The sequence below is a fragment of the Monodelphis domestica genome, chromosome 3 (genome assembly GCF_027887165.1).
Source record: "Monodelphis domestica isolate mMonDom1 chromosome 3, mMonDom1.pri, whole genome shotgun sequence".
Classification (NCBI taxonomy): Eukaryota; Metazoa; Chordata; class Mammalia; order Didelphimorphia; family Didelphidae; genus Monodelphis; species Monodelphis domestica.
The window spans coordinates 455,972,507-455,986,816 of NC_077229.1; the positions used below are offsets into that span (position 1 = coordinate 455,972,507).

General features: G+C 37.6%; 1 protein-coding gene across 2 annotated transcripts in view; it reads right to left on the reverse strand.

Annotated features, from left to right (window-relative positions):
• The window catches only part of ACOT12 (acyl-CoA thioesterase 12), a 73,754-nt gene that overhangs the window by 3,595 nt on the left and 55,849 nt on the right, over positions 1 to 14,310 (reverse strand). The window contains exons 12-13 of one of the 2 annotated variants that reach the window (XR_008917880.1): positions 11,467 to 11,600; positions 4,473 to 6,087 (exon numbers count right to left, since the gene is read on the reverse strand). Coding sequence is in view for 1 of the 2 variants with exons in the window: in XM_001369728.5 (XP_001369765.3) it covers positions 5,959 to 6,087; positions 11,467 to 11,600 (263 nt within the window). In the remaining variant the exon portion in view is untranslated. The remainder of the gene's footprint in view (positions 1 to 4,472; positions 6,088 to 11,466; positions 11,601 to 14,310) is intronic. The other variant, XM_001369728.5, reaches the window with a different exon arrangement.

Sequence of the window (14,310 nt, forward strand, 5' to 3'; positions counted from 1 at the left end):
GAAATACTACCAGGATAATAAAACTAAGAATAAATTTTTATAACCCATTGCTTTGGCTCATGTGGAGTTGTCTTTTAAAACACCCAGACAAATGGGAATCTATTCTATTTGTAAATGCATCTAGAGGAGATTATATACCTTCTTTCAGAGGTTTTTCCTGGAATTAGGAACTCTATTAAGAAATTCTTTCATCTAACTTAAATATTCCAATCTACAACCTCAGCCTGTTCTCTCTTCTATAATGGGCAGAAAGTAGAAGGTGGGAATTTATACCAGAAATTCAGTGCTGGTTCAATATTGGGAAAAATATCAGTAACAATAACAACAAAAATCACATGATAATCGCAATTGATGCAGAAAAAGCCTTTGACAAAATGCAGCACCCATTCCTATTAAAAACACTAGAAAGCAAAGCAATCAATGGAGCCATTCTTAAAATCTTACGTAGAATCACATAACTATCACTCTTTGCAGATGATATGATGGTATACTTAGAGGACCTTAGAGAAACAATTAACAACTTCAGCAAAGTTGCAGGATTTAAAATAAACCCACATAAATTATCAGCATCTCCATGTACTACCAACAAAACCCAATAGGAAAACTGTAGACAACATAAAATTCTTGGGAGTCTACTTGCCAAGACAAACCCAGGAACCATATGAACATAATTACAAACTTCACATGCAAATTTAAAGTTGGGGAAATATTAACTATTCATGGGTAAGCTAAACCAATAATAACCAATCATAAAAATGATAATCCTACCTAAATTAATATATTTAATGTACTTATTCAGTGCCATACCACTCAAACTACAAAAGAATTATTTTATAGAGTTAGAAAAATATTAAAATTCATTAGGAAGAACAAAATGTCAAGAACTTCAAGGAATCAATGAAAAAATGGGAAGGAAGGCAGCTTTAGTTTTCAAACTGTATTACAAAGCAGTAATCATCAAAGCATCAAAGAAGTAGAGTGGTGGATCAGTAGAGTGAATTAGGAGTTTAGAACAGTTGACAAAAAATTCAAAGAAAACAAAGTGTTGGGTGGAAACTAGGTATAGACAACATCTCACACCATCATACCAAATTAAGGTCAAAATGGATAAGTGATTTAATATAATGGGTGATATAAGCAAATTAGGGGAGCATAGAATAGTTTACTTGTCAGATCTGTGGATAAGGGAAGAACTTATGACCAAATAAGAGATAGGATTATGGAAAGTAAAAATGGATTATTCTGATTACAGAACATTAAAAAGCTTTTGCACAAACAAAACTAATCCAGACCAAACTGGTAAACTTAAAATTGGGGAATTTTTTTTTCTCTGATAAAGGCCTCCTTTCTCAAATATGGAGGAAATGGAGTCAAATTTATAAAAACAAAAGCAATTGTCTAGTTGGTAAATGGTCAAAAGATATGAACTGGCAGTTTTCAGAAGAAGAAATCAAAGCCATCAATAATCACATGAAAAAATGCCTAAATCACTACTGATAAGAGCAATATTGCACACCTCTCACATTGGCTAATATTACAGAGAAGGAAAATGATATGCTGGAGGAGATGTGGGAAAATTAGGACATTTTGGAGAACAATTTGGAACTACACCAAAGAGCCATAAAGCTGTGCATATCCTTTTATCCAACAATACCACTACTAGGTCTAGATCCCAGAGATCCAAGGCATCAAAGAAATGGGGAAAGGACCTATTTGTACAAAAATATAGGAGCTCTTTTTGTGGTGGCAAAGCTTTGGAAATTGAGGAGATGTTCATCAGTTGGGGAACTGCTAAACAATTTGTAATATATAATTTTGATAGAATACTATTTTGCTATAAGAAATGACAAGCAAATGAAAGTAAAATGAACAGAACTAGGAGAATAGTGTACACAGTAATCACAATATTGCAAGGATGATCAACCTTGAACGACTTGGCTACTCTGATTGAGACAATGACTCTAGACAGTTTCGAAAGACCCTTGAAGAAAAATGCTATCCAACCCCAGAGAGAAAACTGATGAATTTTGAATGCAGATTGAGGTATAATTTGTTTTACTTTATTTTTATTGTTTTGTTTGTGTTTCCTTTTGCAATATAGTTAATGTGGAAATGTATTTTGTATGACTTTACATGTATAATTAATATCAAATTGCTTACCTTCTCAAGGATGTGAGGAACAGAAGGAAGGAAAATAATTTGGAACTCAATTTTTTTTAAAAGAATGTTCAAAATGTATTTATATGTAATTGGGAGATATTTAATGATATAAATAAATTTATTTTTAGAAAAATACACAGAAGAGAAATTTACTTTAGAGTCATGCATTTTGTGGAAATAAAGCCTGCATTGAGGTAGTTAGTGAAAAAAGAGAGGAGGGGAAAGATATGAGGGAGAGGAATGAATAAAATGAACAAAAACATTTTGAACATGGGGAGAGGGTGAATGATGATTCTGGTTAGAGAAATGGTAAAGAAGGGAGAGAAAAAGTTATGGGGAAAAACAATTTTAGACATTATTAAGTGTGAGGTGCTGGAGGAAATCCAGGTGAAAATGCTCTAGAGATTGCTACAGATGTAGGTCTGGCTCACAGGAGACAGACATTAGGGATGAATATGTAGATTTTGAAGTCATAATTTTAGAGGAAATAAATGGACTCATGGGAGTGAAAGCATTATCAATGTAGAGTTTGAAGAGAAAGAAGAGAATTGAGTTTAACACCGTGAGTAATGCCCACATTAGGGATTAGGAAGAAAATGGGGAGCCAGTAAAGGAGACAGAAGGAGCAGATAAGAGAGAAAAGGGATAAACTAAATATGCTGTTGTCTCAAATTTCAGGAAAGGAATATACTGGAGGAATTGGTAAACTGTGTCAGATGCTACAAATAGGTTAAATAGAATGAAAACTGGAAAAAAATTGGATGGGAGGTTTCAGGGATCATTAGTGACTTTTGAGAGCAGTGGGATTAAAATCTAGAATGCAAGGGATTAGAAGAGAGTGGTGAGGAAGCAGAGAAAGAAGTTCTCAAATTATTTTCTCTCAGTACATGGTATTTTTCTTTGCCATGAAGAATTGTGGAACACTTCCAGAATATCTGGAAATGTTCTCCTGTGCATAAAATTACTAGTCAATTCCTGTCACATTGACTATCTGCCACGAACCTTTGAGAACTACTGAAAGTTGAGGCACCTGCTGTAGGTTTTTTATTTTTCTCTACAAAGTTGGTCATGAAATGGAAGAGCCAAATGAGGCTGCAGCTGTATGGTAACTAAGGGTCATGGGAAGGTAGGGAGACGCGAGAATGTTTGTTGGCAGATGGGCATGAATCAGCAAAGAGGGAGATATTGATGATGCATGAGAATAACAGCTGGAGTAAGTTTCTGGAGAAGGAAAGGATGGGCTCAGGGATATAGGTTGAGGGATTAACTTTGTCAGGCCTCTTCTGAGACAGAGGGGAAGGAGGAGGAACCAGTGATGAATGATACTGAAAAATGTTGAACAGTATAAAAAGGGATCTGTGCAAAGACCCAAACAATTCAATCCAAAAGATTCAAAATCAGTGCTATCTATATACTTCCTCTGTTGTATTTTTTTTAATATAAAGGGAGTAGGGAGTTTCCTTGCTGGGAAAATGGCAAAAGGCTTCAGACCCATTCAGTCACTTTAAGTCTGGTTAGATGACCCTCCTGAGGTGATCTGCCTGATAGGAGTTGAAATTTTCTCATCCTGCCTACCAAAGGGAGTAAAGTAAAGAAGACAGACACTAGCTGAGGGCTTCTTTGCTTGGCTGAGGAACTTAATCCAAAAAACTGAGGTGGACTCTGCGGCTATGACCTAAACTATCTGAAATTATTCTCGACAGGGGAAAAGACCAGTAGTAGTTACAGATGAGCAAACATACAGCAATCGGCAGCAGGCAGGACCCACGAGAAAGCCTCCCAGAAGAGACACCAGCTACTGGCAGCACAGTTTAGAAACCAGACAAAAGAAGATGCTAGCAGTTTGCAATAGCACTGAGGAAGATGCCTGAAGCTCAGTGTAATCACCAGCCCACAGCTGACAGTCACAGTTCTGGGAAGAAGCATAGCCACCGAAGGGTGCTAGTCGGCACCCAGCCCCAGGAGCATGAGTTGCTCTAGTTACATGTTTTGGATTCTTTTTATCTTTAGAGTTTCTAAGAAGGAATCAATGTCGACTGATGCCAAGAAGCTTTGAACAGTACAATAAGGGGTTTATGCAATGAGTCTCAACTAGAAAGAATTCCATGAGCACTGTTCAAAATTAGTGCTCTTTATATTCTTCTTCATCCCACATCTGGCACATGTGTGATCTCCATGTGGATTCCTTACACATATGTCCTTTCGATGGGCATGCCCTGAGGTGGGGGAACCTATGGGAGAGGATACACTTGTATGTTTGGGGGGAGAGCCTCTTGGCTCTGCTTCTGGCTTTCTGGATGTTGCCACTATACCTCAGCTGTAGTCTCCTCCTGAAGCTTCCTTAAGTCCCTGCATCCTCCTTACCCTGGAATATCCATCTTCCCCAGCAGCCTTCTCACCCAGGAACAGTGGTGTCAAACTCAAATGGAAAGGGAGAAGGTCACTAATCCATACACAAGGATCTCTGCCATATAGTGACAGTTTTGAAGTGTAACACTATGTTTTTGGCATTTTTATTCATTTTGTTAAATATTTCCCAATTACTTTAACCTGGCTCTGGCTGCTCTTGGAAGTGCTGAGTACCTCAGATAGTTCTTTGTGTTTGATGAGTTCTTTCCGGGACCTTCATTTTGAGAAAGGGCCCAGGCCAGCTAACTTTTATTTCTCTCCTGGCTCTGCCTCTGAATTTCTAAACTTTGCCACCATAACCTCTTGTGTGTTCCTCCCTTTAACCTGCTTTTCGGCTCCCTTTGAAGTTGCCTTTTCTCATTAGAATAAAAGCTCCTAAGGCAGCTAGGTGGTACAGTAGAGTGAGAGGCAGACCTAGAAATGAGAGGTTCAAATTTGACTTCAGACATTTCCTAGCTATGTGAGTTTGGGCAAGGTACTTAACCACAATTGCTTAGCCCTTACCCTCCTCTGATTTGAGCTGATACTAATACAGAAGGTAAGGGCTAAAAAAATATAAACTCCTTGAGGAAATGGACTGTTTTTCCTTTTGCTTGTGCTTGGATCTCCATTTTTGTTCTGTCTGGCACATGGTAAGTGCCGAATAAATGCTAGTTTTTAACTAATTTTTCTGTGCTGTTTAATGGGGTTTTTTCCCCTCTCTTTGAACTACTGCATCCTCTCATTGGTATGATAACAGAGGGTTCAATGAGGGACTTATGTGCTATGGTTTGTATAGATACTGACTCAAATCCTGACTGGAACTTGGAGCAACTTTTAGGAGGCCTTTAATTAAGAGAGAAGTTGGCTATATAGGTTCCTCCTTGAACTCAATAAAATCGTATTCTGATATTTCATCATGGCTTGGAGGTAACCCCGAGTTTCCAAATACAGTGGCTAGAGAATACAAATTCTGGTCCATTTACCAAGGCTGCAATGGCTTTAGGTACAGAGTTGGAGACAGCTTTTATTTGTGTCATCAGGGGACCAGCTTCCCTCTGTTCAGAGTAGTCATTCATCACTAGGTTGGATTCACATTTTAGCCAAAACAATTTCTTAAGATTGTTTACTAAGGCATAGAGGGATTATACCTTGCATTGGTTGAGGGAATCTTCACACTGCAGAAATCACAGATCCTTGAAGGGTTAAAATACAAGTACTTTATGTGTTAAAGTTACCCTACAAGTACTTCAACAGCTTCTAAACTCTGATCTGAAATTAATTCATCTCAAACACATTCAGTGTCTCCTCTGTGTAAGTCGCTGTCCTAGGTGCTGAGACAGACCAAGATGAAATACACGTATTTCCTGCTCCCATAGAGTTTATAATCTAGTAATTTCATATACTCACCTGTCTTTGGCAGGTTTTCTTCGTGATACAAGGACAACCAAATCTATAGGTTTACTGTTACTCACTTTTGGACAGGTTATATAATATATTGTGTCATTGTCGCTCACCCAATCTATGACCTCACAAGTCCTGTAAGTACACAGAATAGAGAAAATAAATACTTTAATGGTCATTATCTACTCTTTAGAAGATGTGGGCAAAAAGGTGTCTCAAAGTTGCTTGCTATCTAACTATAAGCACCCATGTTTATCTATAAGCTCATTTCACTTTCCTATCTTCCTAAGGAAGTCTTCCTAAGGATACACATGCAAAAGGGGAGAAAACATAGTTCTTAGTTTTAAGAAATTTCCAGTCCAACAGAAGAGATTGGATATGTATACAAATATAAGGCTATATGTCATATTCCAGTAAAATTGATTTTAAAAAAATTTTAAGATCAATTTTTTTCCCTAAGTAAGAAAATGGATAAAGGAAAATTGTATGTAGGAGATGACATTTGATCTGGTCTTTGAATGATTCTTATGGGCAGAAGAGATGGTAGGATAGGCATTTCAGCTGAAACATATCACACAAGAATATATGGGACAGGCTGTGTTCAAGGAATAGCAAGTAGTACAATTTGGCTATAATAAATAATACTTGTAGGACAGTATAATGAAATAATGACAAGGTAAACTGTGGTTAGTTTATGGAGAGCCTTGAATGCTGAGTTGGGTTTATATTTTACTTGATAGGAGATAAGGAATCACTGAATGGTTTACAGCAGAGAAGCAATAGGTTAAAAATGTTCTCAAAAAGGATAAAAAAGAATATTGTTGCTCCATAAGTAACAACAGAAGTGACAGATTCAGAGAAACTAGGGAGGACTCATACAAACTGATGCAGAGTAAAGTGAGTAGAAAGAGAACAATTTATATGGCTATAATATTGTAAGGAAAGGCAGCTTTGAAAAAGTAAAGAACTGTGAGCAATGAAATAACTAATCACAAGCTCCAGAAGACTAATGATGAATTGAGTAATGAGAAAATGGATGTAGGGAGTATAACATCCTTTTGAGAAGTTTGGCTATTAAAGGAAGAAGGAAGATAATTCAATAATAGTTAAGGATACTGGATGCATCAAAGGAAATTTTTGGTTTTTTTTAAGACTAGGAAACTGGGGGCAGCTGGGTGACTCAGAGAATTGAGAGCCAAGCCTGAAGACTGCAGGTCCTGGGTTCAAAGATGGCCTCAGATACTTCCTAACTGTGTGACCCTGAGTGAGTCATTTAATCCCCATTGCCTAGCCCTTATACTCTTCTGCCTTGGAACCAATACATAGTATTGATTCTAAGATGTAAGGTAGGGGTTTTAAAAAATAAAGAAAGACTGGGAGATGTGAACAATTTTCTAGGCAGAGGGGAAGTAACCAGGAGAAGAGAAATTAAAGATGCAAGAAATCTCAATATTAAAGATATAACAGTAGAAATTAAGAGAAACAGACTATATACCTTTCCCAGCTGTGGGTAGGAGTTGCCTTGTAACAACATAAGACAGATGTTTATGTTACACAACACTGAAAAGCACAAATAAAATGAATACATCTACAATCATAAGCAAATCAGTCAAAAATTTAAATTTATTGTTTCTCTGATACTGGATTGGTATCCAAGTTGAATAAACATCTAAATTCATATAACCAAGAAACATCTTCCCAATGGATGATAGTCAAAAGATATAACAAACAATTCTTAAAGCAAACATACCAAATATGCTCCAAATTACTAATAAAAAGGGAAATCAAATAAAAATAACCCCAAGATTGAGCAAAAAAAAAATCAGACAATTTTCAAGTATGACAAAAAAAATAGGAATAGTCAATTATGGAGAAAGTGGAGAAAAGAACACAAATACACTGGTTGGTAAACTGTGAATTAGTATAACCACTGGGGAAAGCAATTTGAAATTATGGAAATAAGTGGTTAAAATGTCCATACACTGACCCAGGGATTTTACTTCTAGGCATGTTTCCAGGATGATAAAAAGAAAGATCCCGTATACATCATAATATTTATAGAAGTACTTTTTTTGTGTTGTAGCAAAGATCTGAAAACAACATAGATTGGGGCAAAGTAGATTGTGCTACATGAATGAAAGGGAATTTTATTATGCCTTAAGAGACAAAGAATACAAAAAACCATGTAAGCTTTTCATGATCTGCTGTAGAATGAAGTAAGAGTCAAGAAAATGATATATACCATGGAAACAACAATGTAAATGGAAAGAACCTCTACAAAACTATCAAAAGTGAATGTTGCAAAATTACAGAGAATAAGTATATTCCCAAAGAAAAGAAATGCATCCTCAACTCTCTATCCTTGGCAGAGGTGAGATGTCCACGAATTTGTTATATTTCATATATATTCAGAAATTTTTAAAAAAGCATAGATCAGGTTTTTTCTTTCTTTTTGCTTTTCAAAAGTATTCATTATATGAGATAGCTCTTAGGGAGGGGTGAGAGAAAAGTATCATGGAAGAAATTCTAATAGTTTAAATTAAATAAAATAAGTTTAAAATAAATATTACAAAATTACAAAGAACAAGCATGACTCAGAAGATGATTTATGAGAAGACACCTCTCCCTACTCCTATTTAAAGGAGGAGGTGGAGGGATCCATGCATATAGAATATTGAATATATTATCAGATTTTTTAAATGTGTTGATCAGTTTTGCTGATTTTTCCTCTTTTTGAATTCTTTGTTCTATGAGATGACTCACTGAGATGGGAAGAAGAGGGAGGGATACAGGGTGAAATTTAGGTGGTCCAAACAAAAGATGTGAATAAAATTTATTTTTAAAAAATATACAGGAGAGGTGATGATGGGAGAAGAAAGCTCCTAAAGCAGTTGGGAAAGGATGGGATCAAGGGCACAGATAGATGGTTCCTTCTTCAGTGAGGCAGAAAGGAAAGAGAAAATGGGTGAATACATTAGAATTATAGGATATAGAGGATCAAAATTTAGAGTACTCATATCTATTTGCCTCGATCTTAGTGAAGCACTGAGGTAGATAAGGGTGGCTTTGGGGACTTGAGAAGAATGGGAAAAGTTTGGAACACTGCTAAGGGAAATGTGATAAGGAGTCGGTAACAGAGAGAGCAGTCAGAAAGGTCAATGGATTACAAATGTAAATATGGGGTGGATCTTGGTGAAAACAATGAGTTCAGTTTCAGACACTTTTGGAGATCATGTTGATCATCCTTATGAATGCTGAGATGCTCAGAGAGTGGCCTGCATGCCATAAGAGATACTGGACAAGATGATCATAAAAAAACCTCAAAAGAGTTATATAAAGTGATGCAAAGTGAAGTGAACAGAACCAGGAGAATGTTATGTAGTGTAACAACAATAAAGTTGATCAACTGGGAATGACAACTATTATCAGCAATGCAAGAATCTAAGACAATTCCAAGAGACTCATGATGAAAAAAAGCTATCTATTGCTATAGAAGGAACTGATAGAACCCGAATGTAAATTGAAGCATACCATTTCCACTTCACTTTTCCTTTATGAGTTTTTTTTTCTTATGTGGTTAATGTGTTTTCTTTCATAACATGACAAACATGAAAATATGTATTTCATGATAGTACATGTATAGCTTGTATCATGTTACTACCATCTCAGGGAGGGAGAGAACATGGATCACAAAATATCAGAAAATGATTATTAAAAATTGTATCAACATGTAATCTGGAAAAAATATAATAAAATATTTTAAATCAAGAGAGGGGAAGAGGCAGAGGGGTAGGGGTAGGGAGCTAGCTTTATCAGGCATTCCATTTCAAAAGAGAATAGTACCCTAACTGAACCAGTCTTCACTGCAGCATATCTAGTAAATAGTGGAGCTCTCTGGTATAAGAGGTTAGGAGATGAATTAAGACAGAATTTCTGATATTATTCTTCCTAGGAAGAACCTTTGAGAACTTAGAGAGATTCCAACATAAATGCCTACATAAGGGAATTATGTGGAAAGCTTCCCTTTTCCCAGAGTGGGTCATTATGATGACATTAACCATGATGTATTATTCTGGCAGGCATGCAAATGTAACATACAACCCTAGAGAAGTTTCATTTTAATTGTATTAAATTATCTATTACATGGTGTTAATTAGCGAATTTTTAAATTTTTAAAGATTAGAGTTCTAACTCATTAATTTTAGGAAATAAGAGGTAATATTTAATGTAACACTAATAATATCCTTGCCAACCAAACAGGAAGCACATATTACCATATATACATTTAAATACTATTTCTGTGAAGGCAGCATGGTTACAGTGGAAAAGAGAATCAAAGACCTAGGTTTGAATCATGGTCCTGTTATTTCTCCTTGTGTGATCCTGAATCTCAGTTTCCTCATCTGTAAAATGAGGTGGTTGGATTAGGGATGTTCTGGTTCTAAACCCCATAAATCTCTAAACGATGCTATGTTGAGAAAGAAATGGTTGGGAGGGCAGTTAAGTGGCTTAGTGGAGAGAGAGCCAGGCCTAGAGATGGGAAGTCCCAAATTCAAATATGGCCTTAGACACTTTCTAGCAAATCTCTTACCCCCCATTACCTTATTATATACCCCAATACCTTTATTGCTCATTTGCCTTGGACAAAAGAGAAAGGAAGGGAGGGAGGGAGGGAGGGAGGAAGGGAGGAGGGAAGGAAGGAGGGGGGGAAGGAAGGAGGGAGGAAAGGAAGAAAGGAAGAAAGGAAGAAAGGAAGAAAGGAAGAAAGAAAGAAAGAAAGAAAGGAAGGAAGAGAGAGAGAGAGAGAGAGAGAGAGAGAGAGAGAGAGAGAGAGAGAGAGAGAGAGAGAGAGAGAGAGAGAGAGAGAGAGAGAGAGAGAGAGAGAGAGAGAGAAAGGGAGGGCTGGAATCTATACTTCAGGGCCATTAACTTCCAGTGTGAGAAAGCTATGGCTTTGGGTACAATTGCTCACAGTTGGTATAGTTCACAGAGCACCTAACTGTGTAGACTGGTGTGTAATGGTGGGGAGAGGATCAGTGGAGAGCTGCAAGTCCCTAGATCCTAGGATCACAATAGGTGGTGAACAATAGGCAACCTGGTTATGGGTGTCAGTAGTGCTAACATTAATGAGGACAGGAGGAAATATGTGTCGTAGGTCTGTTTACTCAAACATCTATCATCATCTTCCTCATATTTTCATGAGTCAGGAGAACGAGATTTCCCAGCATAATCACAAAGTTCTTGAGTAAGGAGCTAAGAATGATATCAAGATAAGTTGGGGATGGGATAAGGGCAATAAATTATAATTTTTGTGAGGGCAGAGAACTATTTTTGATGTCTCTTGTATCTATCCAGATAAAGAGTTCTACTCAGAGCAAGTCATTATTAAATGCTTATTAACTAGGCAGAGAACTCTGTGTTGGGGAAGAGTCAAATTCTAAACTCTGCCTGAGTATGTACATGAAGGATAAATTGATAAAAGCATCAGAGTTCAGTAAAATGTTTTGTACTTACAAGAAATGGGGGTCCCACTGAGGTCTCTTTGTGAAGTCAGACAGCAGGTCAAAAGCTAAGTTAGCTGATCTCTCTACTTGCTTTTCTACCCAGACTGACAAAACATCCCGCTCCTCCAAGGTATGCATTTTGACCTGATAGAGAATGGTGTGAAAAAAATTAATTATGAATCCAGTAATCAGTGCTTAAATCAAGAGAAAATATTGCACATGGCTAAAGCATCTTCTTAAATGGTTGGGAACAAAACAAAACAAAACAAAACAAAACACCATGACACAAAATTGGGATGGTTGCCTTATTTCAAATAATCTAGCTGAACAGGGCTTTGGTCCAAGATTCCAGAGGATCATGGATTGTGAGAGTCCTCCTTCCTCCAATTACTGTGTATTGGCTAAATTTCCCTCCTGAAAAAATGAGTATAATTCTTCCTCTAGAACTGAGAGAAGAATCTACTAGGTCTAGCACTGGAGAAGGAAATGGTAAGCCACTCCAGTATCCTTGCCAAGAAAACCCTATGGATAGCTATGGTCCATGGGGTCATGAAGAGTCACACAGTCGAACAACAAAGAACTCAGAAACCTTTCTCAAGATATTGGACATGGTTTTTCTTTTTAATGAGAAAATAGTAAAATACTACTTAGATGCTTATATGTACAAATTTAGCAAGACCCAGTGTTTTTGCAATACATCAGCAGGAATTTACACAATTTGTTTAGACTTTTAAGTGGTTTCTCTGTAGGATGCCCTGGGATCAGGGAAAGAAAAAAAAAAGAAAGAAAAATCAGCTTAATGTATCCAATGTTTCAAAGTTGATTCTTTCATTCCTTAATAGAAACTGATATAAAACATTTGTTAAATTAAAAAGTAGAATAACACATCTGCATAAAAATCAAGGACTAAGCCTTTATTAAGTGCCTACTATGTGAAAAGCACTGCTATAGGAAAAGCCCTATCTGGGTAGAAAATAAAGTGTGTGAGAGCACATGATGTGAAATATGCCAGGAAAACTGACTCAAGTCTCTCGCCTCTCCAGTCGACTTCATACACAGCTATCCAATTGATACTCCTAAAGCATTGTTCCCCTTACTCAAGGAACTCTAGTGGCTCACTTTTGCCTTTAGGATCAAATGGAGGCAGAGACAAAGACAGAGACAGACCGACAGAGAGACAGTGAGACAGAGACACACAGAGAAGAGTGGGGGCACAGACATATATACATGTATTATGCAGGTAGGTGCATGTATTTATACATACATGTGCATATGCATACATATATGTGAATTGATATTTAATAAATGAATTCATGAAATGAAGGCAGGTTCTTCGATTACACTCTGAAAAGATCACTAACAGTGGGAAGTGAGGCTACAATCACCCTTCAATAACTAGAGAGGGTTTAGAGATAAGCAGGAAAAGCATAGAGAGGCAGATGGTATCGGGTCAGTGACAGGGTGATGGAAGAAGTGTGAACTTTAGATTTGCTCCACCCTGCTTAGTCTAACAAAACAGGGATGTCTACACCTCTACTTAAGGATTAAATATCGAGAAGGATGGTCTATGACAGACACGTGCTAGCAAATGACAAATCAGAAACAACTGACAGACCCCTGGGCTGTCCTAAGTCAAGCTTAAGCTACCATTGGTACATGTGAGACATAGGAAAGTGTTGTAAAAAGTCTATATATTTTGTGTCACTTCCTCTCTCGGGCTCTTTTCACAGAGAGGTGGCTCTGGTGGCAGCATGCTAAGCATCTTGGCATCTTGGTGTGGCAGCAGCTATTGTCCAGTTTTGGCGGTGAGAGTCCTTGATACACTACTGGGGAAGCTTAGTAACCTAGTTCAGGTGAGGCGTCTTCTCTGAGCTCTCTCTCAGAGTTTAGGCTTATTCTTTTTTCCTTTGCCTTCCAAAACACTATCCTCTTGGGAAAGCCTCTAATCTTCTGAAAAGACCTCATGGCAGAGGTCTTTGACCTCCCCCTGGCACAGGCCAGGTGGGAGAAATCCTATACCCTTTCCCTCTCTCTTCTCCTTAATTTCTTCCCTCTTTATTAATTAAACCACCATAAAATTTCCAAACTGACTTGGGTATTTTATTTGGGATTCCTTCCCTAGCAACCAATTAAATTTAGATTAAGTCACAACCCTAAAATTTCCCCTTACAGAAGGTAGGAAGTGAGGGGGTGAAAGGATAGGGAAGGCAAGAGGCACTGAGACTCCCTCATGTAACCATGGATTAGAGTTGGGCATCCTGGGCAGCACGAAGCAAGGTGGAAATGGAACAGGGCTGGGAAGTAGGAGTTTGAGGTCTCATTTTTATAGTTTTTTTGGGAAAAACAGATCCACTCCAATCTGTGCCACTTTGCAGTTAGGTCATTAACATCCAAATCATCTCAGAGTCACCAGCAAAACTTTAAAATGACTATACCCACAGCCTCTCTGAGTTATTCGTATCGTGTGATGGGCTTCCTGTGGCTGTCTGGAGCTTCTCTGAGGTTTGCAGAGCAGAGGACCGAGAGGCCCCAGCAGCAGTGCCATGATGGTGATCCCCAATTCGACACGTTGCCAGGATGTGAACTTGAGTTCATATATGCTAAAGTGTGTAAATTATGCACCTCTGAACTCGGAGACAGCATGTACATGACTTCAGGCTCCCCTTTGTGATCTGGCTACTTATTCACTTTCTTACTGTCTTGACTAGAGCAAAACAAGATACGATTTTAACCCAATGTGTACACACTTGTTGACTAAAGCCAGGCTATGAAGGGCTTTTGATGCTAAAGTAATGAGAGAGAAATAGAGAGATACAGGCAGTGAGACATGCATAGATGTAGACATCTATTCACT